The sequence below is a fragment of the Polypterus senegalus genome, chromosome 1, assembly GCF_016835505.1.
Source record: "Polypterus senegalus isolate Bchr_013 chromosome 1, ASM1683550v1, whole genome shotgun sequence".
NCBI classification, from domain to species: Eukaryota; Metazoa; Chordata; class Cladistia; order Polypteriformes; family Polypteridae; genus Polypterus; species Polypterus senegalus.
The window spans coordinates 241,240,372-241,267,965 of record NC_053154.1 but is presented as its reverse complement, the minus strand read 5'-3'; the positions used below and the strand labels follow the sequence as shown (position 1 = coordinate 241,267,965).

Genomic DNA, 27,594 nt, shown 5'->3' with positions numbered 1-27,594 from the left:
TATAAAACTAATTCAAACTTTAATGATGAAAATTATCTGTAAATTAACGATGCTGGCTGCTGTGTGTGTTTATGTTCAAAATAACTAGATTGATAGTAAAAACTTCCATTTTCTCTAATGACAACTTTTTAAAGTAACATATCAATTAAAGGCATACAGGCCTAACTGAAGATTATCATGACTAGCATAATGCCCACGGTCTATCTTGTTTTCTAAAATATGAATAGTTTATTTTCCTTGCAAAACCCAATAAAAATGTTTCAAATCAAACTAAATCTGGATTTTTTTTTTTTGTTTATAAGAAAGTAAGAAAGTTTAAAAGAATGCATTTTTTCCACTCAGCAACAAAACTTGCTGCCTATTTGCTTTTTTTAGGTCGTTAGATATTTACTTACCGTCTGGGGTTGAATTTTTTTTACACAATGAAAAGGATTGATATCAAAGCAAGGCAGATGGTTGGTTTAATACACAGAGGCTAGTCAGAACAACAAAGATTACAGCAGCTATACTAAGCAACTCATTTATCCAGGAAAATATTTTCTAGTGCAAGGCTGCAGGAAACTGGAGCTTATTCAAGAAGCAAAATGATATGGGCATCCTAACCAGGGCATGCTACACATAGATATTGACCTGAATTTCCTGTGCTACGTAACACTTAAAAGTGTACAGTATATATATTTTAGTACTGATTTCATATAACAACTTAAATGTTTAATTATCACTATAAATTTAAAGTTAACGTAATGTTTCCCTGTAATCACAGTCATTTACAATGGGACAATTTAGACTTTCCAGTAAATCTCAAAGCATGTCTTTTAAATGTGGGAGCAAACTTAAGAAACCATTTGAAACAAGATGCCTTGAGATAGGGTTTACTATAGATGCTATAAAATTTTACATTTGTTTGGACTTTTTCCTCTTAATTTAAATGTTATAAACATTTGGATTATCATTACACGTTGGGCAAAAGTGTATATTAAAATTTCTCTTAGCTACTGTATTTTGAGATCTTGCTACAATATGCATACGACAATCACTTCTTTAGTTTTAAGAAAGCACGGACACATTTACTTACTATGGTGCTTCATCTCCACTGCCATAGTTGTTGATATTGGTTGCTGCAGTAATCCCACATATAATGAAAGGAATTCCACCACTAACTAAATAAAATCTGTGAAACAAAAATATTTAAGATTAATATCTGAAATTAACAAATATGGTCAATATAACTTTGTAAAAGGTAATATTTAAACTGCAGAAAAATATGTATTAAGAAATCAAGTAAACTGAATGATATAATGTAGATACGTGGTAGAATGATCTAAGCTATTTCTTTAAAATGAGCTTAACAAGAAAATGGGGACACCCCTTAGTCGGAAACTTATTAAGGGTACATTTCACAGAAATGTTATTAATATTCTTCTTCACACAAGGAATCATAAACACATGGAATAAAATATCAAGTAGTGTAATGGAGAGCAGCACCTTCAATACCTGACTTGATGCTATTTTGGAGAAATTAGGTGAATAGGATTGGCAATTGTTGTTGGGCTAAATAGCCCTTTCGCATCAAAAACTTTCAATGTTCTTTGTTAGGTTATTTTATTTTGTTCATTTTGTAAATACCAGGAAAATTTCTGCATGAGCTTGAATTGTGTTTTACCATACTGGCAAGTCACTGAATTTGGCAATTGCTCTGTGTGCCTCCTTTTGGTTACAGGTGATATCAAGAATGCTGGAACTACAAAGCAGGGCAAATGCTTAGAATGTGGTAGTTTCTTTAAAAGCACAATGTTAATTTTCTGGCAAAGCCAAAAAAAGGTAGAGGAAAATGATAGAATAAAATCAGGAAAAAGGGAAAGCAATTAAAAAAGAGACAGAGCAAAGTCAGAGAAGCTGGGAAGGCAAAACAAAATTAAAATGACAAGCCAGAAATAATAACCAAACTCAAGAGTCAAAACGGACACACAGAAAATGTGTAGCCCTTAAACAGGTAAAGAAACTAACCCCTAACACTGTGAAATTATCTTTTAATGAATCCAAAATTTGACACGCCAGAAGGAGTGCTTTGTCATTTTAAATAGCTTCCAGGTAATGATGCACAAGTTGCCAGAGTCACGTGAAGGCAACTGGACTGCATTGCTAACAGCTAAATGGCTACCAGTAAAAACAATTCCCTCAAACTGGCAGCGATGGAAGTAAGACAAAAATAATTTCAAATCACAAAATAAATAATAATAATAATAACATATCCTAATGATCCAAGACAAAATATTCTTACAACACAACTGGAGAAAATCATTACAGCTCTTTAGCATAGGGACTAGAACTCTGGACTGAATATGGATTCCTGAAACTATGATTAGGGCCTTTCTTTTAAGTTGTTTTTACCTTCAGCTAGGTCAAAGCTTCCATTTTGTTCTATCTAAATGGTTGTGAACAATTACGGGTTTTGTTTCCCACAGAAACATGGACCACATTGAGTTTCGGTTTATTTAGTGCTTCACCTGAACAAGCGAGTCCATCAGCTAGCAGAAACAGCATACCAGTGGATCTTTGCTTTTCTCTAACTTCTTTCTGTACCAGACTCAACCACACATTTTGTCTGTGAACTTGCTTCTTTGCTCACTTTTTCCTTTTATTGAGATAGCTTTGTGCTGTCTGGATTTGACAATGTCAACCTTCACTGAGCTGTGGCTCTCCTCTAATAAGACAGGAGGGCAAAAAGCTATTAATTAAGTGGTTATTACTCCTGTTTTCTTTCTTACCATGGGATTGTGTAAGTTTTAGGTAGTTAACCTCAATAAATATCACTGTTCCAGTGTGGCTTTAGGATTTTTTAACACATCCAACTGGATAATAAGATATGTCATAAGTAAAAAAGAAAAGTAACACAGGTAAATAAAACTGATGGACCGATCACTGAGAACTCCAGAGTAATACGCTCTAATTTTCTCACCTTGTAATGGATTAATGGTGGCTCAGAAAATGTATGCATGCACAGATGAAAAAAAGCATTGTTATAACTTATAGTGCGTACACAAGAAAACATTCAAAACAAATATTTTTTATTTAACGAGTTATACAAATGTCTAAATACGAAATTGGCTTATTATTGTTGTTAAACTTGAATATAGCAAATTTAATACAGCAAAGAAAGAATTGTGCTGAAGAAAAGCTAAAAGAGGACAAAATCTTTACATTGGCTTTCCTCTAGAGACCACTATTAACATTAATGATTTAACTAAACATAACTGCATCTTTCCTTTGAGAGGAAATAGCTATTGTTATACTGTATGCTGTTACAACAGTAAAAAGCGGAATTTGTTTTACATTTTTGTAAATTTGTTATCCCTTTAATGAAATTAAGAACTTTCTATGCTTCAAAATTGAAGGATGATACCTGCTCCTAAATCACACAATAATTCTCTACTGCCTGAGCCATGGAAAAGCTTGTAAGATTAACCAGAGACTAACCTACACTAGTCTTCTGGGAAAGCCAGAAAACCTAAAAGCCTCTGAATCAATTCAAAACAGATGATTCTGTGTTATGCTTATTTATCATTTCTTTCAATGAATAGTTTGTGTTAAGACACCATTAATGGGCCTAGAAATGGAGGCTACAAAGGCGTAAGGAATTGATGAGAAATACCTGAGAGTTGCCCATACAGTTAAAAATAGCCCTTGACACCAGAGAAAGAAGTGCTAATATACATTATAGATATTGCTTTGATTAAGGAATAGTATATGTTGAAATTCAGTCCTATTATTAAATTCCGAAAGTATGAAAAATGGAAAATTATTCTTTATTTGAAATATTCATCATATATGAGGCTGGATGCGTTCATGCCTTATTAGTTTAAAAGAAATGTTGTTTGAATACATTTCAGTTCATCTTTAACCTAGGTTATTTTAGAATCATAATTTAACGTAACTGTAGTTTTTTAATAAAAATTCACAAAACTACAATAAGTCGCATGTAGCCTGGGCCTTACAGGCAGAATGTAACCATGATTCAATAAATGAGAGTAAGGGAATGTATCTAATAGTATAGCTAATTCAAAACTACATAGATGAAATACATAATCTAAAATTTTTATTTTTTCATCAAACACAAGAAGTAATTTGATCTACATGCAGAAATAAACTGAGGACATTCTGATATTTATTAAACAAATGATGCTGAAATTCATTGTGTACATCCATTTTAACACTGACGTTTCTATTTCACAACTTTTATATCACAGTATTGCAAGATTTACATATGCCAGAGGCATTTTCAATACTTTAAAGTTAGTTCTTAAGATGATGTATAGTATCTTAGCTGAATTCATTATAAGTCAAAACACAAGCCAATTATTTTTTGATTCCACAAATAAAAATCATTACTTTGTTTTCTCATTCCATTAAATCAGAACCAACAGGGCAGGAAACAGATTGTCTGACTGCTTTTCTCTAGGCATTCTTAATAAACAGCTTAATTGCTTTTCATGGAATCTTGAACTGCTTTCAACAGTAAGTTCTTAGTAATAAGCAAAAATTTCACTTTGTGCTGTTGTGCAACTTTTCTTAGAAATGTTGCCACAGTCTGTGAAATTATATCTTTCAAAGTGTTGAAGTAAAGATGATTTTAAAAAAAAGGTACACATTTCCTAAATGACTGATTGGCAGAAATGTGCAGTCGGACAGAGTTTACTAAATACATTCAATCAAATATAGCTCTTATATCATGCACACATAATTTAAGTACATTCAAGATGTTATGAGAAGTATGATTTTTCCACTGACCCTTTCTCAACTGTTCAGATCCTGAGTTGCACTCATAAAAACATTCTAATATCAATTTGAAATATCAATCCGATATATTTCAAAATTATTATTAAATAATAAATTAATAAATACTACTACAAAAAAGATTAATAAGTGATTAAATCAACAAAATATAAACCAGCAATGAAATTCAAAATTTATAAACATTGATTAAAATAATATAGCTCCAATTTTATAGAAGAAAAAGAAAAACCTCTGGGACGCTTGAAACATAATACAGGCAAGGCGTGTTTATAATAAACAACGTAACAACATCAAATATGTCAGTACTAAACAGACACATTTAACCTATCTAGATATTTAACAATTCAAAGTTAATAAGAATTTGTGATTTTTTTTTATTTTAATTTATAGTACATGTTGCTCTTTCACCAGAACAAAATTAATCATAATGTAAAATTATTTTCTTGGCTGCTCAATTTAGTTCTTTATACTGTAAATATAAATTGCAGCATATTCTCTTAATACAAAATTGCGTAATCACATGCCAGAACTATGTAAAGCCAATAGTTCTCATTATTATAAGTACAGAAAAACCTTGATTATCCATCACTTGATTAATAACCATCAGTCTCAATTAACCGTCATACCTGTACATCTATAAGAAAAAGTTACATCTAACATCTCATTTTCATTCTGTATTCTTATCTGTATTTCTACTTAAAAAAGGTTACATCTAACATATTGTTTTCAATCTGTATTCATACCTGTATTTTTATATATAAAAAAGTTACATCTAAGATCTCATTTTCAAATAAAATATTTTTTGCTGTTTAAGAAGCACTGTTTTTAATACAGGTATTGTCAAGCTTGGGTCACAGAGTTACATGACAGGCAGGAAGGTGAGTCTAGATTTTCAAGGAAAATACAAGTACTTTATTACAGTATAGAGAAGGCAGGTAAGTGTCAAGACTTCATTCAAAATAGAAGCTGTTATTTTCTGGAGACAAATGCATCCCCAGAGGTCTTTGCAGGTATACTCTGGGAAACTGAATGCATTTTAAGGGGACATATTATTTGTATACCTTTCTCACAAAAATAAATGAAAAACCATGAGAGCATCTGAGTTAATCAGCAAAATTACCAGAATAGATCTAGAATACGCCAGGTCTCCAAATGAGGCACTTTATAGGAAAAGACAGGTTTTGTAATCAGAATTTAACCTCTTGACCACTAAAGAAATAGAACAGCTCATCTTTAAATTGCGACATCATTATTATGAACACAGACAGAAGGCTAATAAGACCTTAGCCCAACAAATCCCCAAACAGGAAGTCCACAATACACTAACAGAAATTACCAACACAGAGATAAAATTATTGACCATAAATATATAACTTTCACATTTAGAGAGTACTATAAGTCCTTACATTCTACCTAGTTTAAAGAAGATAACACACAATCTATTGATTTTTTTATTCATTACAGACACCACAGCCAGATACTATAAGTGCTGTGGAAATGGACAAACCTCTGACACTCTCAGAATTACTAGATGGTATAAACTTATTTCAAAGCGGGAAAGCAGCCAGTTCTCATACATACCGAGTGGAATTTTATAAAAACATTTCAAATAAGTTAGCCCCACTGTTATGATCAACGTTTACAGAAGCTAAAGACAACAAAATTCTATCTCAAACATTTCACCAAGCATTCATTTCCGTCTTTCCCAAGAAAAATATGGACTTAATAAAATGTGCATCACACAGTCCAATCTCACTCTTGAATAATGACATTAAAATACTACTGAAAGTTCTAGCTAGAAGGACTGAGAAAGTGCTTCCTTCAGAAATATCACAAGACAAAACCAGATTTATTAAAGGCAGATACTTAGTGTCTAATCTTTGACATTTGTTTAACAAAATATATTCACCCATTAATATAACACCCCAGAGATCTTACTATCTTTGGATGCAGAAAAAGCATTTGACATGGTTGAATGGGACTACCTATTTACCACATTCCACAAATTTGGGTTTGGCCCAAACATATGTGAATGGATCAATCTACTCCATACCAGTCCAGAAGTCACCGTTCGGGGTCGGTTGTACTCCTGTCTTCCTTCTTGCTCCCCTGGTGTACCATGGATCTCTGGGTAGGACTCCCTCTCGATCCTCACCAATATTTAATGGGAATGATCTGCCCCTAAAGCTCACACCCGCACAGCCCTTCACTGCGTTGGCTGGGTGGTCCTGGCTCTTCCCCTCCGATGCTGATCTCACTGTTCTGTTCTTTCTTTTATTTCTTTTTTTTCCCTTTTTTTCTCATGTCAGCTCCTCCTTATATGCCTCTGTGGGTGCAGTGCCTCAATTGCACACCGCAAAAGGTCGATGAAGCAATCAAGCCAGACCACACCCTCACGTGCTGATACATCTTGCCTCATTTACCTCACCAACCTTCTTGGAGCTATGCGAGCATGTACACCCATGGAGATCGAATTTCCCAGTTACTTATTTATTTATTTAAAAATGGGCCACTAAAATGTTAAGCCGTGGACCCATTAAACCACAAGAGTAGACATAAAAGTTTAAATGTACACACTAATGGTGGCACTAAAACACTATTGAATTTATGAAAAACATAACAAAGTTTTGTGGTACATTTCTAGAGTCAAAGATACTGAATACAAAACAAATTTGTGGGACTGGAATTTTTCTTGTAAATGCATCTCTTAGTGACAGCACTACTGTCAAATAAGACAATCACAGCTTATAGGTGTTAAAGGCGGAATTATCTCATGAACCCACCTATTCCACTAGAAAAAAGCTTGGTCTAAAAACCAGTTCAGGCCAGAGATGGACAGGAGAGACCCAGATAACAAAATAATAAAATTGGCTTGTGATGATGTGGGAATTTTAGGAACTGAGTAATTCATCTAAACATAAGAGTCCAGAGGGGACTGGGCAGTCTAATGGTCTGGAATCCCTACAGATTTTATTTGTTTCTCCAGCCGTCTGGAATTTTTTTTTTGTTTTTTCTGTCTACCCTGGCCATTGGACCTTACTCTTATTCTATGTTAATTAATGTTGACTTATGTTATTTTCTTATTGTGTCTTTTATTTTTCTATTCTTTATTATGTAAAGCACTTTGAGCTACTGTTTGTATGAAAATGTGCTATATAAATAAATGTTGTTGTTGTTGTTTGTTGTTAATGTCACATAAAGGCCAAACCACCTTGTACAATACAGTACAGGATATTGACCTTCTGAACTGTAATTTTTCACCCAACAAATTCAGATCAGGAAGTTAATCTCTTGAATTGTTACATTATGAAATAACTAACTAAATATTTACTTATAATATTAATAAAGTGTTAAACATAGGGAAACAATAATAAGGAAACCATTAGTTATGTAAAGAGATTCATATTTTAATTACATAGTAGGTATATAAGAAGAAACGGTTCATTTTATTTCACCATCTCAAAATGGGAAGTCCAGGGTGAGACAAAAATAATCAAGAAATGGGAGGATATGATCACTAGGGCACAAAATATTTCCTATGTATACAGAATGAGATTTGTATAAGAAAATCATCTTAAAGAAAGTCTGAATCTATGTTATCACTGTTAAGCTGCTGTAAGAATATATTTTTCTAATACTCATATTTTACTTTTAGCCTTTATAACTTTGTATTTTATCTTTGTGCTTTAATAAATATGCTTTTTAATATTAATTTGGTCTAGATTCTTATATCTTTCCGGTCTCATAGGATCAGGTCGGGGAGGAATCAGCTTAGGGGTTTCATTGTTGGGCCAGGCAGGGTTAGGGATGTTAAATTATAGGTTAGTGAGACAATAGCTTGCAATGGTAACCAGAATTATTAGACTTTCAACTACAGTGCTAGGACCAGAGATCTGGAACAGCAGGGTGAACCTTAAAGGGCCCTAAGGTCACCACTGCTTCCACATCTCTCACCCCTTAAGCCTGGGGGAGAGAGCTGGATCACCTGGGTGTCCTTCCAGGTCCAGATGTAGACAACTTTCAATAAATAATCCTAAATGGAACAGGAATGAAAGGCAAAGCAGCAGACAGATATATTGTACTACAGAGCTACATGCTCAAATAGAATTCATAATACTTAAAAAAGAAATGAATAATTAGCTCACTAAGTTGAATTTTGGGGATGCAAGGGAAACATCTAAACTGATACACAGGAAATAAATAAAGGCTATTAGGTAATAAAATAAGGTTATTTCTGTGCAGCTTGCCATGCTGTTATCATGAGTCTGCGTTGAAATAATTTTTATTCACTTGCCTTTGAGATATTTACCCTTTAAACTTTGACTTTGTAGTTTTTGGGGACAAGGAATTCATGCAGTTGAGGACAGAAAAATATTCTGAGCTGTGAAGAAAGACTTTTGCTGAAATCAACAATAACAGTATGGAGGCTAATGTAGTTTTCAACAGACTAACAACAGTTTTATACTGACCAAATTGTTAAATGCAAACCTCTAATTTGTGTCAAGAATGGAAAGTCCTGAGTAGAATTTAGTACCAGTACAGAGATGGAACAGTAGATTTATGAAGCAACATTCAGTTGATCCACAACCTGCTTTTTTTTACTAAAGCTTGGCTTCCTTGGACATCACTTCATTTATCTGTATTGGTGAGACCATTAAGGACTGTGTCAACAAAATGAAATCAAAAGTATGCAGAAACATACTGTGCTTTCATGTACATGAAAATATTTCCCAGGAGGAGGAGGAGGAGGATGAGGGGCTTGTTTAGTCAAATTAATTTCCTAATTTAAATCAGCCTCAACATGCACATTTACTGACCAAACTCACAAAAAAGTCAAAACTGAACAATAAATAAAAATAATTACAACAAAGGCTTGTCAAAACAACTGACCAAGACATGCATATATCAAGGAGCATCAGGCTAAGTTCTACACTACAAAAAAGTCTTTCAGTTAATTTGTGATTTCATATATGGTTGGAAGAACACAAAAATAGTACTATTCAAAAACTGTAAAGTAGATAGGTGTTGTAGTAATAAAACAGTAATGCTTTACTTTCTGTGCTAAGCCTAATGTTTGTCATTTCAAACTTAATCTCAATTGCTTTAGTACTGTATATTGAGAATATTTAAAAAGATCTAGTTCATTGTTTTTTAATATTTCTGAGAATTCTTCAAAGAAAATACAGATTATAAACACTATTGTGATGTAATTACCTTAAAAGTGGCTGCTTTGGACGAACAGGCTGGTCACCAGTTTGGTGATGATGGGGTTTCTTTGTCACTTGTTTATAAATATTTCTTGCAGTAACTCCAAGCCAAAGCATTGTGGATAAAGTTGAATAGTGCAGCACAATGCCAACCTGTGTCACAAACAGGACAAAAAAACAATTAGCTTTGTGCTGATTTTGCAATTAGCTGTATTTTTTTCTTCATAACTAAAAAACTGCTTAAAAGCACAATGATTTTTTGTAAACATAAATTAGAATTGGACATGAGAAAAACATATTTCCCTTTCTTTTACCCCAAACAGAAAAGAACCAGTGAGAGTGCCACACTTTCCTTGTAAGCCAGAAGCAGTGTTCACATAGTTATGTGCAGAAAAAGAGTGAGCACATGCATGGCAATGACAACCTGGTATGGCAGGGTACGCTGATGATGTCATTGACATACAACATGGCATGTGCCTATGTTAGAATCTTAATGCTTCTAGGATTTTTTTGTTAATAAAAATGAATTTTGATCATTACAGGCAAATGTAATGATTTTCATTCAGTTCTGGTTTTGATCTTGTTTCATTTAAATGTCCTGGTTCCAGTCTAAAGATTGAACAATATCAAAATAACATGTTCCAACTAAAGGACACTGATCAAATAATAGTTTATATTTTCAAAAAAAGACAAAAACCAGAAACAACACCCAAAAAAGAAAAAAAAATACACCCTACAAATGAAGTCTATGTGAGCATTAATGATAATTTTCCTTTTGAATGGGAAAAACATAATACTAGCACAACACAAATTTGCTGGGCTTCAATAGCCTGTGTCACTAAATAATAAACACAATGATTGTGTGAAAGGTAGTGGATTTAAGTTTGTCTTGTCAGTCAGTTTGAAAGTATGAAATCACTTATTTTTAATATTAGCAAATAACCGTCAATGAAAAATCCAATAAAGTGAAACAATCATGTTAATAAATTAAACAGTACTGTTTTCTGGATAAAGATGATTTGGCATATAATCCTAAATACAATTTTTGTCATGTCCTCTTGATACAATTTTGTCATACTGTATTGAACTGTGACAATAAGCAACAAGGTGTAAAATGCCAACAACAATATTTTTCACAGAGCTTGTCTTTAGACATCTTCATTAACATTTATGTAGTGAGTAGATTAAACTGTCTGGCAGCAAGGAGCTACATTTCCTCTAAATGTGTTTGAGTGATGATGCCATGCAGTCAAAGACAGCAGAAGAAGTGTAAAATTTTCTAGTTGACAACATGTTTATCTAAGATTTATTTAACAACCTTAGAACACTGAAAAAGTTTGACAAGTACAATGTGATTTAGCCCAGCTTTGTTCCTCAATTTTAACTCTTTAAAATATTCATGTTGCATAGCAACTTTCTGCAATTTTAGCTTTTTGTGTGAAGTTTCTTCCTAAATTGAATTAAATATCCCCTTCTAACTTCCATTTCTTCTTACATTTCTAGCTGAATAGCTCATTTTAGAGTGAAATCTAGCATACTACTTCTGTTCATTAACTTACAAGGTTTCAGCAAATTAATATCCAGCTAATGATATATATTTCCTTGCTTCCTCATTGACCCACCACTTTTTGTTCAACCTACTCTTATGCACGGCACAATAGTTGCTACAGTATATCATCCAGTCAACATGGGGTTATGAAATTCACTTGTTTTAGGAGATAGCATTCACTTGAATTACTACTGTCTGCTTTAGAATCTGGTGGGACTTCTTCAGCCCCAACAATTCAGCATACTGGTCTTTCTGTTGCTGGGTCAGGGCATGCGATCTTTGGTTACTCCGTGTTATACAATTTAGCCTGGCACTTGACACATTAGTACTTCAACAATGCAGGCATCCTGCCCTTTGGAGTTCCTAAAAGATAATGTGATTTTTTGTAAATTACTTTCTAGGTACTGTCTAGATTTGGGCCTACATGGTGTGATATGTGGCCGGCTTATCATCGAGGCCAATACCCCCAGGCCGCCAGATGGAGCCCTCCCTGCAGTACGGAGGTGCCCCGAAGACCAGCAGGTAGTCATGGGACATGGAGTTTTCGTACAAGACCCTGCTGGATACCTCAGGGGCCGCAAGAGGGAGGTGCAGGGAGGAACAAAGACTTCTTTGTGCCCTATGACCCGGAAGTTCATCATAAGCAGAGCGACGGGCTTCCAGGGTGAAAAGAAAAGACTTGTACCTGACCCGGAAGTGATTAAGAATCACATGGACTGGGGATTGGGAACACTTCCGGGTCAGGGAATATAAAAGGACTGTGGGAGCTCCCAGACGGCGAGCTGAGCTGGGTGGAAGGGTGGCAACGCATCTGGGAGCTGGAGGATTGTATTATTGTTAGTACTGTGATTTATATGAGTATTGTGGTAGAGAGTGTGCTTTGTGCACTGTGGCGAATTAATAAAGTCAGAATTTAGACTTTTACCTGGTGTCTGGAGTCGTGGACAGGGGTTCAAGGGAGCGAAAGCGCCCCCTATCTACCACAATGGATACCTCTGTTATGTGATGCCTAGGGGATCATCATAGGGATGAGAGTTATGGAGGTTACCGTAGATCTCTGAATATAAGCCGACTCGGTATATTAGCCGACCCACTTCTCTACCTACTAAATTACATGTATTTGCTGATGACCGGTATTTAAGCCGACCCCCTTCTCCAAGCAAAATTTTCTAAATTTCCTTAAAAGTATCTCTTCAGGTATATTTATCATGTTTATCGGAGAGAATTTGAGACTGCCGGCATTTTTGATGGAAACCAGAAAGTGATTGCAGAGAAGTTTGGTAAAATTAAACCTTTGTGTTGAAACTATACAGTAATCCCTCCTCGATCGCGGGGGAGGGATTACTGTATAGTTTCAACACAAAGGTTTAATTTTACCAAACTTCTCCGCAATCACTTTCTGGTTTCCATCAAAAATGCCGGCAGTCTCAAATTCTCGCCGATAAAGCGGCATTTTGTAGAGGAGCGTCCGTATCTTCTAGGCAAACAGCCTCTGTGCAAACAGCCCCTCTGCTCACACCCCCTCCATCAGGCAGAGAGAGTGAGAGAGATAGAGAGAAGCAAACAATCAAGCACCGCACGGGAAGCACATCTTATATCATTGAGGAGTTTTAGTTAATATGTAATACATGCTCTTATTGGGTAGCTTCTAAGCCATCCGCCAATAGAGTCCCTTTTATGAAATCAACTGGGCAAACAAACTGTGGAAGCATGTACCATAAATTAAAAGACCCATTGTCCACAGAAAGCCGCGAACCAGCGAAAAATCTGTGATATATATTTAGATGTGCTTACATTTAAAATCCACGATAGAGTGAAGCCACGAAAGTCGAAGCGCGATATAGCGAGGGATTACTGTATACGCAAATACGGTACATCAGCGGGTGGATTTCCGGAGACTCGTTATAAATTTGATTAACTGAAATACGCAATACAGTGGACCCTTGACTTACGAACTTAATTCGTTCGTTAAGGCTAACCCATAATGCATTCCGAACCTCCCACTGCAACACTTACTTAACCTTTTCATAATAAAAAAGGGTTGTATAATGTGCATAATTTACCAAAACACCAATAATTTTTCTAATATGCTAACCAAAAAGTTATAAAAAGTGCCTAGCCTACCAGACGTAGGCTAGATTAAGCTAGGAGCATGGCGGCAAGCATGGTTGCAGCGGCTCAGGGCTCTTCTTTTCAGTGCACTTTTTTGTTGTTTTTGTACTTTTTTTTTTCCTTGTTTGTGCACGATCGGTTCGGCGAACATCCGCTACACCCGTCAGAACCTTATAGACATCGGTGTCCAGAGCCAGACATCTGTTTCGAGTGTTTTTCATCACACGCACAACATCCCAGACAACATAGCGAGACCAGCGGGCTCTCCGTGGATTGTTGTCGGGTCTAGGAGACGACACAGACGGAGGAGGGAAAGAAAGCAGGGGCCGCAGATGCGGCGTTATGCTAAGGCTAAAAAAACAACCATACAAGCCCTATACAGAACTTTTTTTCTGCACTGAAGGAGCAGCTTTTAATCTCATTGTACATGTGTATAGTGCCAATAAAAGGCATTCTATTCTAGAAACAACAATTTCATACTGTACTCACCATTTAATTTGACATCTTTGGGGTGCAGGAAAGAAGGAGGAGGAGAATGAAACGGAAGGTGGTTATTGTTTAGAAGGAGCCTCCTTATGCAAATCTTTTCTTTGTAAAATTGTCGAGATGGTGGATTTCGACATGCTGTACATATTAGCGAGATCGGTCACACGAACAGCACGCTCATATTTCCACACAATTTCCATCTTCGTTTCGATTGTGATCGATTTCTTTACCTTCTCTTCCTTCCTTAGCAATTATGTGTCTTGCTTGCATGGTCTTAATGAATCACGGTATATATATATAGGTAATCACTGCAATGACCGAAATTACATCCACAAACACATGTATCTGGGCTCCGACTGACGCTACTAACGCTCTCGGTTGTTTGTTTACAATCGCGCAAGCGGATACACGTGACCGCATCCGGGTCGTAACGCAAGATGTTGGTCGTAAATCAAAACAAAAATTTTTATTTTAAACTTCCCGATAATTTATCATAAATTTTATTAATAAAATCAACAACTAAAACACTTTTTTGAATAAATTCTTTATTTAATTTAAAGTACCGGCATGCAAAGTTACTTCTTCATCTGAAAGATGGCTCTGTGGTTTCGTCATTATTTACTTCCGTATTCATCGGCAAAACCGGCATTGCGCTGGAAATCTTGAATCTGAAACAATACTCGTTGTATAAACCAACCCCCAAACTCCAAGCCAAAAATCTAGGACGAAATTTTCGGCTTATATAACGGGATCTACGGTACATTAAATCCTGGCACCTGGTGTTGAGACTTTAACAGGTTTGGTTACCTATTGCAGGCCACTGCCTCACAGATTTTTTCTCCAAACCAATCCATACCTCTACTGCCTTTACACACCCATCTATTAGGCGCTCTTCTAAGGTTTAGTATTTATTGAGACGTTACAGACTATTCCCATCTTGATACATCTCATAATAATTTAATGATAATTTTGTTTTGGTTGGCATGTGGAAACAAGGTGCGTCTATGGTCACAGCGGTATAAAATTTCAACCTTGATCAGTCAGTTTCTCTTGTTTTTTAGGACCAGAACATGGTCACTCCATTCTCTGTTTGTACCAAAGAAGAGCAGCGAGCAGTGTTCTCCTTTTTATGAGCTGAAGTTGTACCAGAGGTCAGAATTTACAAAAGGCTATATAGGAATAGTGTTTCACCATTGAGGAGTGTTTATGAATGGATTGAGAAGTTCAAAAAGTTTTCTACAAGTGAAATATCCAAAGAAGGATTGTGACAGCATTCCACATTCACTACCAATGACAACACTGAGCCAGTCTGAACCATGATTTTGATGAACAAATGAGGATTTGGTGTCATCACAACACATGACGTCATCAGAGACTGCCCTTCAACAAAACTTCCTTATGTTCAGGTGCGACTTTGGTGAGAATATTGCAGAAGAATTTGGTTTTGATATTGCTTTGCTTTTCTTGACTACTATTCTCTCTATCTCTCTTTCTCGCTCTGGTCCTTTAAAATAATCTCACTTGCTCCCTTGTCCTTTTGGCTTCAACCCTTGCACATTTTCTTTTTCTGTTCTGATCTGTCATTCAGATAAAGGTACTTAGAATTTGTTCTTATCATTTGACAGTTAGCTTTTCACAAAATAATTTGAATTCAGGTTTACTTTCTATGTGATCATAACACTTTCATATTTTTCTCCCATGCAGTTTTACATTCCCTTTGGCTGATTCATAACCACCTTACTCTTCCATAAATTAGCTCAAATATGTTTTTCACATTTATTCATGAGAAATAACAGTACAACAATTTCAATATCAGACAGCTTTTGCATGCAAAAATTGTCAAATGTGTTTTGTGTTAATGTTTATTCAAGTTCAGTTTACATCTGGCAGTGCCAAGCTGACACTTCAGTGTATGAGCAATGGTACGAGAATGCAGTCAGTCTACTTTTTTTGGGCACATACAACGTCAGATCTAAACACTAGCGTGGAGAGTCACTCGCATACTGAAGAGTCTATAGCTGCAGGTAGAAGCTGCCGCCACACTTTTAGTGGCAATACACATACTTTATACTTTGTGTTCATGCCCATGTTGATCAAACACAGGAAGCTCTGCAGTCTACTTTGACTTTATCGCTGTAGGAAGATAAGTAAATAAATCAAGGTAAACAACACTGGATGTGGCTTTTATATAAGTAACATATACATATTTTCCATATAAAGACAATTACAAAACATAATCACAAACAGAACTTTGCATGATACCTTGGTGAGCTCTGTAAGCCCTGCTGTTTCGAATATGTGTGGGGCAGACTGACTAGCAGGATGACACCCAACCTCTTGCTGCATCCAAACAGTGCCATTTTTCTCCTTTACACCTGGTGCAAGTGCGTTGTTCTTATGTGTGAGTGGACATTTCTTGTGGGGAGGGATTCTGTTCTTTTTCTCTGATGCAGAGCCCTCATCCACATCCGAGTTCACCTCTGTTATAGAACGTCTTTATTTGAAAACAGCAGTGCCAGATTAGGGGGAACAAGAATGCGACTGAGAGAATAAAACTGAATAAAAAAAAAAAAGCTAGCCTTTACAAGTACCATAAATTTACACCAGTTGTTACAGACTCAAATCAAATATGTTTTTTATTGTATAATAGCAGTTCACTCATGTCACTTCATGTCAAAATTTTGTCATTAGTACTAAAACAAAAGTTTTGTGTTTTAGATATGTGCTCAACATTTCTTGCATTTCTCGTATTTCATGTCATCCTGTACTTACATAGATTGTTATAGACACCGAATACACATGAAATGTATGCATTCCAAAAAACCATATATTATTTATCTTATACAACTCCAGGCACCTCACACAGAGGTAAACAAGGCTTGAGCTGGAAGAACTTTTTGCTTGAGTTGAGCTCCATCGGTAGGGGGGATAGGACAGCAGTCTCCTTGCTGCTTGTGTTGATCGACACATTTACAAAACAATAGACACTGATGGAGAGGTGCAAAGAGATTTAAGGTGGGCTGGGATTATGAGTTTTTTTGTAAGATTAAGGGATTCTAGTGTTAATGGGCTGCCTGCCATCAGTTTAAAGGTTTTTCATACCTGCCCCAACGAATGCACTACCATTAAACAGTTTGTTTGTTTTCTGGTTGTACCACACAATGAAGAAATTTTATTTTCTTCTCAGACACCTTGGCTTTCCTAAACACAAATTAAATCAGTCGGTGAAAATAACATTCTAGTCTTTTGACTAAAATGTCATTTAGGTTTAGAAGAAATTTAGTCATGTAGTCCTGATTAGTTTTAGTGAATGTGACATTGACAAAAAGAGTTAACAAATTTAGCTAACAAATGAAAAAATGTCAGCTATTAAAATTAACACTTATTCTGTAACCTTGAAAAGAATGATGAATAGTGTTTGACTAAGAGTCATAAATCATAAATCTAAAGAAATATAGACTAACCAGGGAACATTTTATCTGCACAAACTATAATACACTGTACTGCCCAAATTGTTCTGTAAATAAATAAAAAGACATAAAACAACATAGTTTTCATTTGTATAAATTAAAAAAAATTGCTATGTAAAGTAATATAGTATGCCTGCTATTATAGTAAAGTATATCAGTGAAAAGAATGTTTTACATGAGAAGGCTTTTTAAATCTCTCATCAATCACAGTTACATCAATGGACTGAAATTAACAGAATTAATTTCCAATGGTTTCCAAAAATAGACTGCATTCAAAGGAATATCCAGATTTGTCATTTCCTCCAGAAATCACAAGTGACACTGTATTTTCACAAATTCAGCTATTGTTGCTTTTCATTCTTGCTTATTCACACATGTCCATATATTCAATCTTGATCTCTCCAGTTGTTCAGTGAGTTTTGAATGGCTCTCAGTTCAGTATTGTGTGGATCAATAAAGTTTACAGAACAGATTTTCATTGCACTCACTCCCTGAGATTTGGTTTAAAGAAGAAACAATTAGAAAATGATAACTGACAGTATTTAATCTATGCATCACATAGCTCAGATATCATGATAAACAAGAATGTATTAAGATGTGTACATTTTTCATCACATCTCCTGGGAACAAAAAAAACTATTAAGGATAACTGTTCTGCCTTGCAGAATAGCTGTTATTCAAAGGAATGTTCACATATCTTTATGATTATGAATATTCATGTAAATAGTTGTAAGGAAGCAGAAATAGAGTTACAGGATGTCAGTGGTTAGCACAAATAGTCAGTGTTTGTTATTACCACTGAAGCAAAGCCTGAAAATATTATTTTAAGTTAACTGGATAAATATATAGCAAAGCTTTATTGTTTATTTTGAATTGGTAATTATTCGTAATTTTCACTCTAATTTCATAAAATCAAAATAAAATTGGAGCAAGGCACTATCTCCTGGCTCTATGAACCTTTTGTGAAGTAGAGTTCGGCTTCTGGTTCAAACACCAAAGATGAGAAGAGGAGGTTGGGAGCAAGTACTGATACCACAGAACGAACCACCTGGAATGAAACCCGAGTGCAGCAGGTAAAACCTCAGCACCACACTAGAACAGTACAACAAGTTTTTGTTGATAGGAATAACATTGCTATTAGCAATGCAAAGAAGTAACAATACTCAAGAAGTGTTATTTTTTGCAAATGAAATTGCATTCTATTTTTGTGTCAGGTTTTTCTTATCCAATCCCTGATGTTCCTCCCAGTTTTATTTAGGTGGTAGTACTATTTTCTTTGTACTAAATATACACCTACATTTGTTCAGACTTCTGAACAATGGCTTGTTAAGACAGGATCAAAATGACAGGTAACACAAAGTCTAATAAACTTCAACAGAATTTATAAAAATTATATCTGAATTGAACAGAGTTGTCCATGTATTAATTTTAATCAAAGTAATTATTTCTATTTAAGAAATGTATATGGCTCAAGGTCATTTTAAAGGAATACCCTACCCAAAAATTGTATTTTCTTTAAATATAAGTATCATATTTTCATGCAGAATAGAGAGGAAGAAGCTTATGACATAACATAATTCAGTGATGGTGAGTGCTGTACAATGGCAAACAATGTGAAAAACATCTAAGGAAAAAGAAAAAAAATCTCATGTTACTCGTGTTGTATAATCTGCACGTCTGTTATCCAGTTGCTTGCAAAACAATGCTTTTTTTGTTAAACTATTGTTAAAGCGTTATATCTGGAATGATTAGCACATAAAATAACAGTAAACTCAGGCCTCATTGCTCAGGAATCTTGTCCTCATTCTGTACATTCTGTTCAGATTTACTTATTAGCTGAAAGATACTGTGCTTCACCTTATTCTGTTAATCTGCTGTATTTGGGACCATAAGAACTGAATAATGTAGTAGTTATAGTTGTTTTTCTATTTAATGTCTCTATTTTATGTACATTTTATTAACTTGTATAAGTGGATATAATTATAAGGATGTTTGGGCTAGTAGGAAAACAAGATATTGGTATGATTTAAGGACAGTGAATAATACATATTTAAAGGAACTTACACAGATGCGTACAGATTTCTTTCAACTTACAAGTTATTTTTGATGAAAAGTTAAGATTTCGACAGAGATGGTTGATTTACCAATTGAAAATGCAAACTACATCACCACTAGTAAATAATCAGTCGGCATAAAGACTAATTATATTGGAAACCTAAAAACATACCAACTGCCACTGACTGCCATTGACCATCCTGTAATGTAAAAGACATATATATTATAGTAATTTAAAAGTTAAAGCTCCATTGATTGTAAATTAATGTATACTATTACTTTATATGTATATTACAATTTCCAAGTGCCCTTCTTTGTTTTATATTGTGACTGATTTAGTTGGATGATATTTTTCTAGAACAGTTAAAAGGAATTACTTAATCCTTTCAGAATATATCATGTCAAATTTCTATTACAGCAGATTAATGTAATAGAAAAAATTAACTAAAAATGTTCAAACATGAATATGTATAGACAATTCCATTTGAAACTAAACAAATGATTTAAGACATGAAAATTCATTACAAATGTAAAATTAAAAAATATGTAGAGCTCAATTAACTGTGCAACCAGTTCCACAAATTGCTTCAGCTTTTTCAATGTCTCATTTTGGACAAATAAAGTAGAAGAGCAATATAAAAAAGGAATAAAACATCTTTCAGGAACACAAAAGTAAGCATGAAGGACAATGACACTGCTAATAAACATTGGTAAAGTGGCTTTAGATTGTGGTAGAGATCCACATATCTGGCAAAAAAACAGGAGGAAGATAAGAATGTGTCAGTTTTTACAAAATCTCTAGAAGTCATCTAACAAGTCACAGATATGTTAGCACAGGTCATATAACCATTAGAGACAAAGCAATGTCCATAATGAGAACAAAATCAGGAACATAATGCCTCACTAGCAGAATGCATTTGTTTACTCCCAATTGTTGAATTAACATAATATTAAATTGAAAATATAACATTAAACAAGAAATGCTGCTGCTTCAAGGATCCAGCACCCTTGGTTTAAATTATACAACTCTATTATAGTTTGTATGGAGTATAGAAATTTTCTGTGTCTAAATGAGCCCCTGGCAGTGTAAGTTAGTGTAAGTGGGTATATGTGCATTTGTGGGCCCTGTGGTGGACTGGTGCTCTATCCAGGACTGGTTTCTGTCTTGTTATTCATGTTGCCAGGGTGCTGGGTGTTATAGCTGCACAAATCATAAGCCATAATTCTAAAACGGAATTTAAACATAACTGGGTATTAAAATATGTGTAAGGCACATTGGGGAAGGGGGTGATTTTAAATATGAAATAATAAAACTAACTCCTTTTCAAATGTAAATAGCCATACAAAAACTGCTGAACACAGGAAAGCTGATGATCAGGTACAAATTCTTTTGCGTGACAGATCCTGAATGTTCCAGTCATAGACAGAAGATGTGTGTATAGAATAGCAAAATTGCTTACTAGATTAATCTTTGTAACAAATACTTAACACAAAAAAGCACTATCACAATCAGCTTCTGCTTGTCACAATAGTTTACCACCTATTTACGTCTAAGCAATGTCATTCAGCGATTGAACATCTCAAAGCTGAGTCAAAAGAAACACAGCTGAAAAGTGAAGAGCTCAATAACAAGCAAGACACTTCACAATGCAATTATACTTTGTTTTCATGATGATGATGGTGATGTGATATGTCTCTGTACCTGAATGTATGAACCAAGTCAAATCAATATTAAAGTCATGCTATTTTCCAATGTTTGAGTACTTTGCCCTTTGTTGCCTGTTTTGAGGTGGTAAGCCATTGTCCAAGGCCATAAAAAAACAGCTAATTTTTATGTACCGAATAGCCCCATGCATTTACAGGTCCCTGTTTGAATTCTAGGCCTGGCATGGCAACTGTCTGCATGCTGTTAGATACTGTCTGGCGTCCTGCACTTGGCCACACTCTCCATATATGTCAACACCCTTCATTTAGGCTGTGGTACCAGCCAATAATGGTTAAATGACAGATGGGCACATACAATTAAAATCTGATGAGTTCAGAACACAACCTTCTTAAAAGGGCAAGCTCAGTTATAGTACACACTCTCGACCCCCGGAGGTAGGAGCAAAAGAGGAAGTTATAACAAAACTGAGTACCATTATGAACAATGCAGCACATTCTCTCTCTGACACGCTAACACTGAGGACTTTCTGAAAACAAATCATTCAGGAGAACTGTGTTAAGAAACGTTACTGGGGTTCCGTTATACCAACAGCAATACACCTGCATAATGCCTCACTGGGACAGCCAAGACAGAAGTTTTCATTCTTTTTCATTTTCTTGCTTTATACTCATTCTAGTAAGTTTATTTTTCACATTTTAGCTTTCTTTAGCTTTTTTTAAAGGCAACTCTATCACTCGGGATGTCAAATAATGTTGAATGCCCAAAGTTGTCTATTTCATGAAAATAATACCCCTTCAGAATAGCAAATATGGGGGAAAAAATGAAGCATATACTTTGTGTGTTTGTGGACTAAAACCAGGCAATTCAGAGGACATTCTTTTGAACCTCAGTTTGACAGATAATGTTGAAACACACAAACACAGAGGCAAACTAGTTTTCATGTTTTTGCAAGGTATATTCATAATGTTTATACTGAACAATCCAGCCTTCAGCAGCCAACATCCTCTATCACTTTTATGCTGCCTTGATCTGGATATGCTACAGAGAATTTAAGGTTGCATTAAGTTGTGGTGTATAAGTTAAACTAAAATGTCTCAAGATTAACAGGGATGATTTTAACATTTTGAAGCATTTAGAATGTGATGATTTAACTATACTAGCTATGGAAGAGGGTTATAGGAGTCTAAAGAAAGGATTTACTTCCTGAGTTTTTGACTGAGTACCCTTGACCAGCATGCAGGTTGTGTGACAGAATCACGAGGTATGTGATCCATCTATGGCTAGCTCTAAAAATGTATAATTTCACTGAAATGCGTCCAGGTTTTAGAAATTTAGCAGTGAAACAGTGCTCTTATTTTCACCTTGTTACACAGAAAAAATAAGCTCTCAGCATTAATATTACATTATGCTATCAGACTGACTACACCGGATAGCTGAACTTAAAGTATATTGGTGACATTACTGTATGCAAACAATGTTACCCTTAAGAAATCTAAAAGGCATAATTTACAGTTATTGGAGCAAGACTTCAGAGAAACAATGATCATTTTTATTTTGGAAAAATATGTTAATTTTGATGAGGTTTGAAAAGATCATCTAATTTCTATTGTTATGCAGTCCTTTGAGAAAGTAAGTTAATTCCCTAAAGTGTGTTATAGTTTTTGCATGTAGAATTAGTTTCACTGCTATTAACAGATTCTAGAAATATACTGTATCTCACAAATAGCAATGAAAAGTTACACTTTTTCTAATGAAGAGGAATTATATCTATTGTAATACCATAACAAAGTTCAGAGTGTGAGCCTGGTATGCAACACTTAACTGATCACAATTGCCAACAACGCAGTGCTACAGGATTTGCCAAATTGGGTGGGGTGATTCGTCTGCTGTGCCCAACACTCCTTCACTAGCCTCTAGTGTTTTCACTTATTTTCAATGTCTAGGCACACTACCTCCTTTCACTGGCATTAAAATTTAATTCAAGGCTTTCTTCTGTGGCCATCTCTCTACAAACACCTTTTAAGGTTAGAACAGCTCCTTATACATCCTGAAACCATCTCACTAGAGTAACTCATGGTACTCAGGTAATCCTGCATTCCTTGATTCCGACTTTACAAATTAAAGGCACCAGATCCAGCATGATGTAATCTTTTCCATTTATTAATAGTTTATTGCCACCTTGTGAAGAGCCTCTGGCGTTCTATCAGTTATTGCTGTTTCTCTCTTTTTTTTATTTTATTTTATCAAAATCAAAAAACATTCTATACATGCAAGTAAAGTTTAACAAAACTAGGTTTGAAACAAATCAACGCAGTAATTACTGTTTCTCATTCTTTTACCCTCACAGCTGAGCTTTTTGGTGGTTCCTGTTTACTAACTATGTCACTAAGAAAACCTTTATACAATAGCCAACGTTGGGACTCTCCATGGTTCTTTGCCACTCAAACCCCTCTTGTGTACAGTATCCCCTTACAACTGACGAACAATTTACTTGATTTTATCAACATAAAACATATTTTTTATGGATGGGTCAGCAGAATGGTGGGTGATGCTGACAATCATATAAACATATGGCACAAGACAGAACCAATCCAGATCAGGGCACCAGATCAATAAAATACAGTTGTGGAGTGTAAATATTTGCGAAATTTAAAATAGTTACTAATCTATATGTTACAATATCTTGTTCAGAACAATCTGAAAGAGATTCAACAATCTGCAGAAAAGATGACTCTACAAAAATGAACAAAAAACAGAATATCAATTAAAGCCTGACTGAGAGAAAAATACTGAGGTAGAAATTCAATAGCACTCAAATAAATTTTCCAAACAGCAATAAACAAATGTAAGAAATTACATTACATTAAATTATGCTGTCTGTACTGTATAACAATGCTGGATAATTTTTGTGATGAATGTTTTAAAAGAATAATTTCAAATGCAAGCATATCAGCAAAAAACACACCTAAAGAGCAAATGGAAAATAATGGCACTGTATAAAACACCTCAGCTTTATACATACTTTACTAAAAGCGGAATTGTTGTGTTGTACAAAGTACACGTTTGATGAAGAAAAACAAATTGCCTTTCCACATAGGATGGAAACATAAAATTCTAAAAATGAAATGTTTTATGCCAATTCATATTTAGACTGAAGTATGAGTATACTGTTAAATGTTTGCCTTTAATTTATTCATATTATGCAAAACAAGCTGACAAATTTCTAATTATGTGTTAATTAAAGATAATGAACAAGCAACTTCAGATTTAGACTAAAGTTTCTACTAATGATATTAACGTTTTGTGAACTCAAATCACAAGTCCAAAACTGAAGCGTAAAATCTTTGTTTAAGTGTTTATAGTAATTTGAAGTTCCAATATCACACTCTTTTTCATCATTCTCATTGTTATTTCAACTTTCTACTTGGAATACCAAGTAGCGAATAAACCAATGACATCATCAACATTTAATACTAATTACAAAAACTAAAAAGCATCCTCATTTTTATAGACAATTCTGTTTATTATCTGATTAAACAAATACACATGGCACACATTTAAAGTGATACAAATGTCCTGAAATTGTCAACAAAATTTCTTTGGAGCATATTTGTGGATGAACAATATTCTGTTTGTTCATTTCAGTCTTAGCCATAAATAATCAAGTGCAAACGGAAAATCAAACATTTATCCATTTGCTATCGGGAGGCAAGTCACTTACCTCACTTACATCAATGCAAACTCTCTTTCAATCACTCCACGAACAATATATAAGATTTGCATGAATAAAATTTAAAATACGTTATGCAATTTATTTTTGTGCAGTTAACTGCTACACACTGATTACTTTTTTCTAAATTAATTTTAAAACATTTACAAGCTGTTGCACAATAGTTATTTCCTACCTGCTTTTTGAAAGGAACATTTTCATTGTTAGTAACTTGAAAGTTGAATAAATAAAATTTATCTACAGCTTTAAAAGACTAAAAATCCTCCCTTCAAAAAAGTAAATCCAATAATTAGAACATACATTTCATGACTTGTCACATGGTACAATGCTTAGCCCTGGATTTGAATCATTTTCATAGTTACTGTTTGTGTGGAGTTTTGCATGTTTTTCCCCATGTTTTGTAGTCCCCGCCAAGTTCTTTGTCTTTTTTTACATTCCTCAGAAATATATGTGTTAGTTTGACTGGCGAATCTAAACAATGTTAGTGTGTGTATGGATCTGTAATAGACTGGCACCCTGCCCAGAGCCAGTTCCTGCCTCATATTCATTGCCACTAGGACAGCCTCACCACTACCCTAAATATGACTGAATGTGTTTGAGAATGTTATGACTCTTACTTTATTTTGAATGCTTACATTTTACAATAAGAAAGAAAATTCCAGCTAGTGAATTTATATTTATAATTGTTTATAACACAGTGAATCACTTGCTTGATAATTACTTTGGTACTTTTTTCTAACACTGTTATTTTTAAGATTAACAATGTCAAGGCCTTTAATGCTACTGCTATGAACCTTACCAGTTAATCTGAGTGAATGGTAGGCTATTAAGAAATAAAAAATCTTTTTCCTCAATACATGTATCTACTCACTGTAATCTACGTAGTTTCTCATTTCAGTCCAATGGCTTAACACACAATATGCCTGTTTCTCAGCCTTGAAGAAAAGCTGTGAACACACTGTGAATGTTTCTACCTCAATTCAGGCAGTTCTGCTACCATGCTAGAGTATAAGGCAACATCATCACAATGAAGAGTTGCAACTATCTAACATCTAGAAGGTCACTTCCTATTTTCATTAATAATGTGCTTCAAATGGTATTTTTAAAAGAAACATATCACTGCAAACAATAGTTGCTATCTGCATGATGTTTTCAGAATATATCCATCCTGCTATATCCTAACTACAGGGTCACGGGGGTCTGCTGGAGCCAATCCCAGCCAACACAGGGTGCAAGGCAGGAAACAAATCCCGGACAGGGCACCAGCCAACCACAGGGCACATCCACACACCAAGCACACACTAGGGATAATTTAGGATCACCAATGCACCTAACCTGCATGTCTCTGGACTGTGGGAGGAAACCCACACACACAGGGGGAGTGTGCGTGTGTCCCCATGCAGGGAGGACCTGAGAAGGTCTCCTTACCGCGAGCCAACAACGCTACCACTGTGCCACCATGCCGCCCTTTCAGAATATATACAAATGCCAATTAATTGCATTTATTTCATTATTTTACTTAATTTTGTCTTTGATGATCTGGTGAAAATTCTTCATTAAGATACAGATGAAAAATTGCTGGCTAGCTATATGATTCTTAACTTTTTTGTAGTGTAATAAAGAGAAGTGACTGTATTTCTAAATAAGATAGCAGAATTATTTATGGATGATTACAATGGGAATATCAGCAATGAGATCTGGGAATCTGCATATACAAGAACCCATTTTTTTGCCAGTAGGACTAACTTTTTGTATCAGGTTAAACCCTCTTAAATTGCCCTTGGATTTATTGAATCTGTGCTGATTGTTGAACTGAGTAAAAAAAAAATAACAGAAGTTACATTCTGTTTGAACCACCTGGTAATCAATTAAATAAAATCATCAAATAAAAGACTATCTGCAGGCTTCCAATATTAAAGCAATGAAGTGCTGCATGTCATCACAGAAATCATTTAACTCATGTGGTATTTGCCTAAATGTGCATCCTCAGAACAATGAAACACTGGGTCTGGTCTTTAAGTGATATATCATTTGGATTCTGTCATCAATATTAACAATAATATATAACAACAAAAATAATATATGTCATGGGTTAAGCTTCTGACATTAAGATTACCCCGAGGATTTATTTTTCCACCGTCTCGAGTGACTGGTTTTTATGGAGCTAAGGATTCTTTGAATGAGCACAGAGTGCTTTGTGAAGAAATACCTTGACATTATGAGCCTCCTACATTAATTTGAAAAATATGACTAAGTGTGTTTCTTTTAAAGTTGTTATTTGGGCACATTTATTTAATGATGATAGCATGATCATAATGAATATATTTGTTCTTATTTTGTATATTTACATTGATTTTATATTAAACTATCAAGACTCAGGATTGAGTATGACAGTAGATTTCTAAGATCTAATACAAATTAAAGACTAGAAACAAAGTAAAGGCACTAGATTTGTTAAAATCTCAAAATGAGTCCTCCTGGAAAAAGACATTATCTCAAAACAATATTCTAAGTTCAATTTCCCT

At 34.8% G+C, this 27,594-nt stretch overlaps 1 protein-coding gene across 3 annotated transcripts in view; it reads right to left on the bottom strand.

The window, feature by feature from the left end:
• Window positions 1-27,594, bottom strand: part of LOC120540126 (adhesion G protein-coupled receptor A1) — a 671,523-nt gene that overhangs the window by 12,216 nt on the left and 631,713 nt on the right. For all 3 annotated transcript variants that reach the window (XM_039770625.1, XM_039770633.1, XM_039770640.1), the window contains 2 exons: window positions 10,009-10,154; window positions 1,076-1,171 (listed from right to left, as the gene is read on the bottom strand). In XM_039770625.1, coding sequence (XP_039626559.1) covers window positions 1,076-1,171; window positions 10,009-10,154 — 242 coding nt within the window. The remainder of the gene's footprint in view (window positions 1-1,075; window positions 1,172-10,008; window positions 10,155-27,594) is intronic.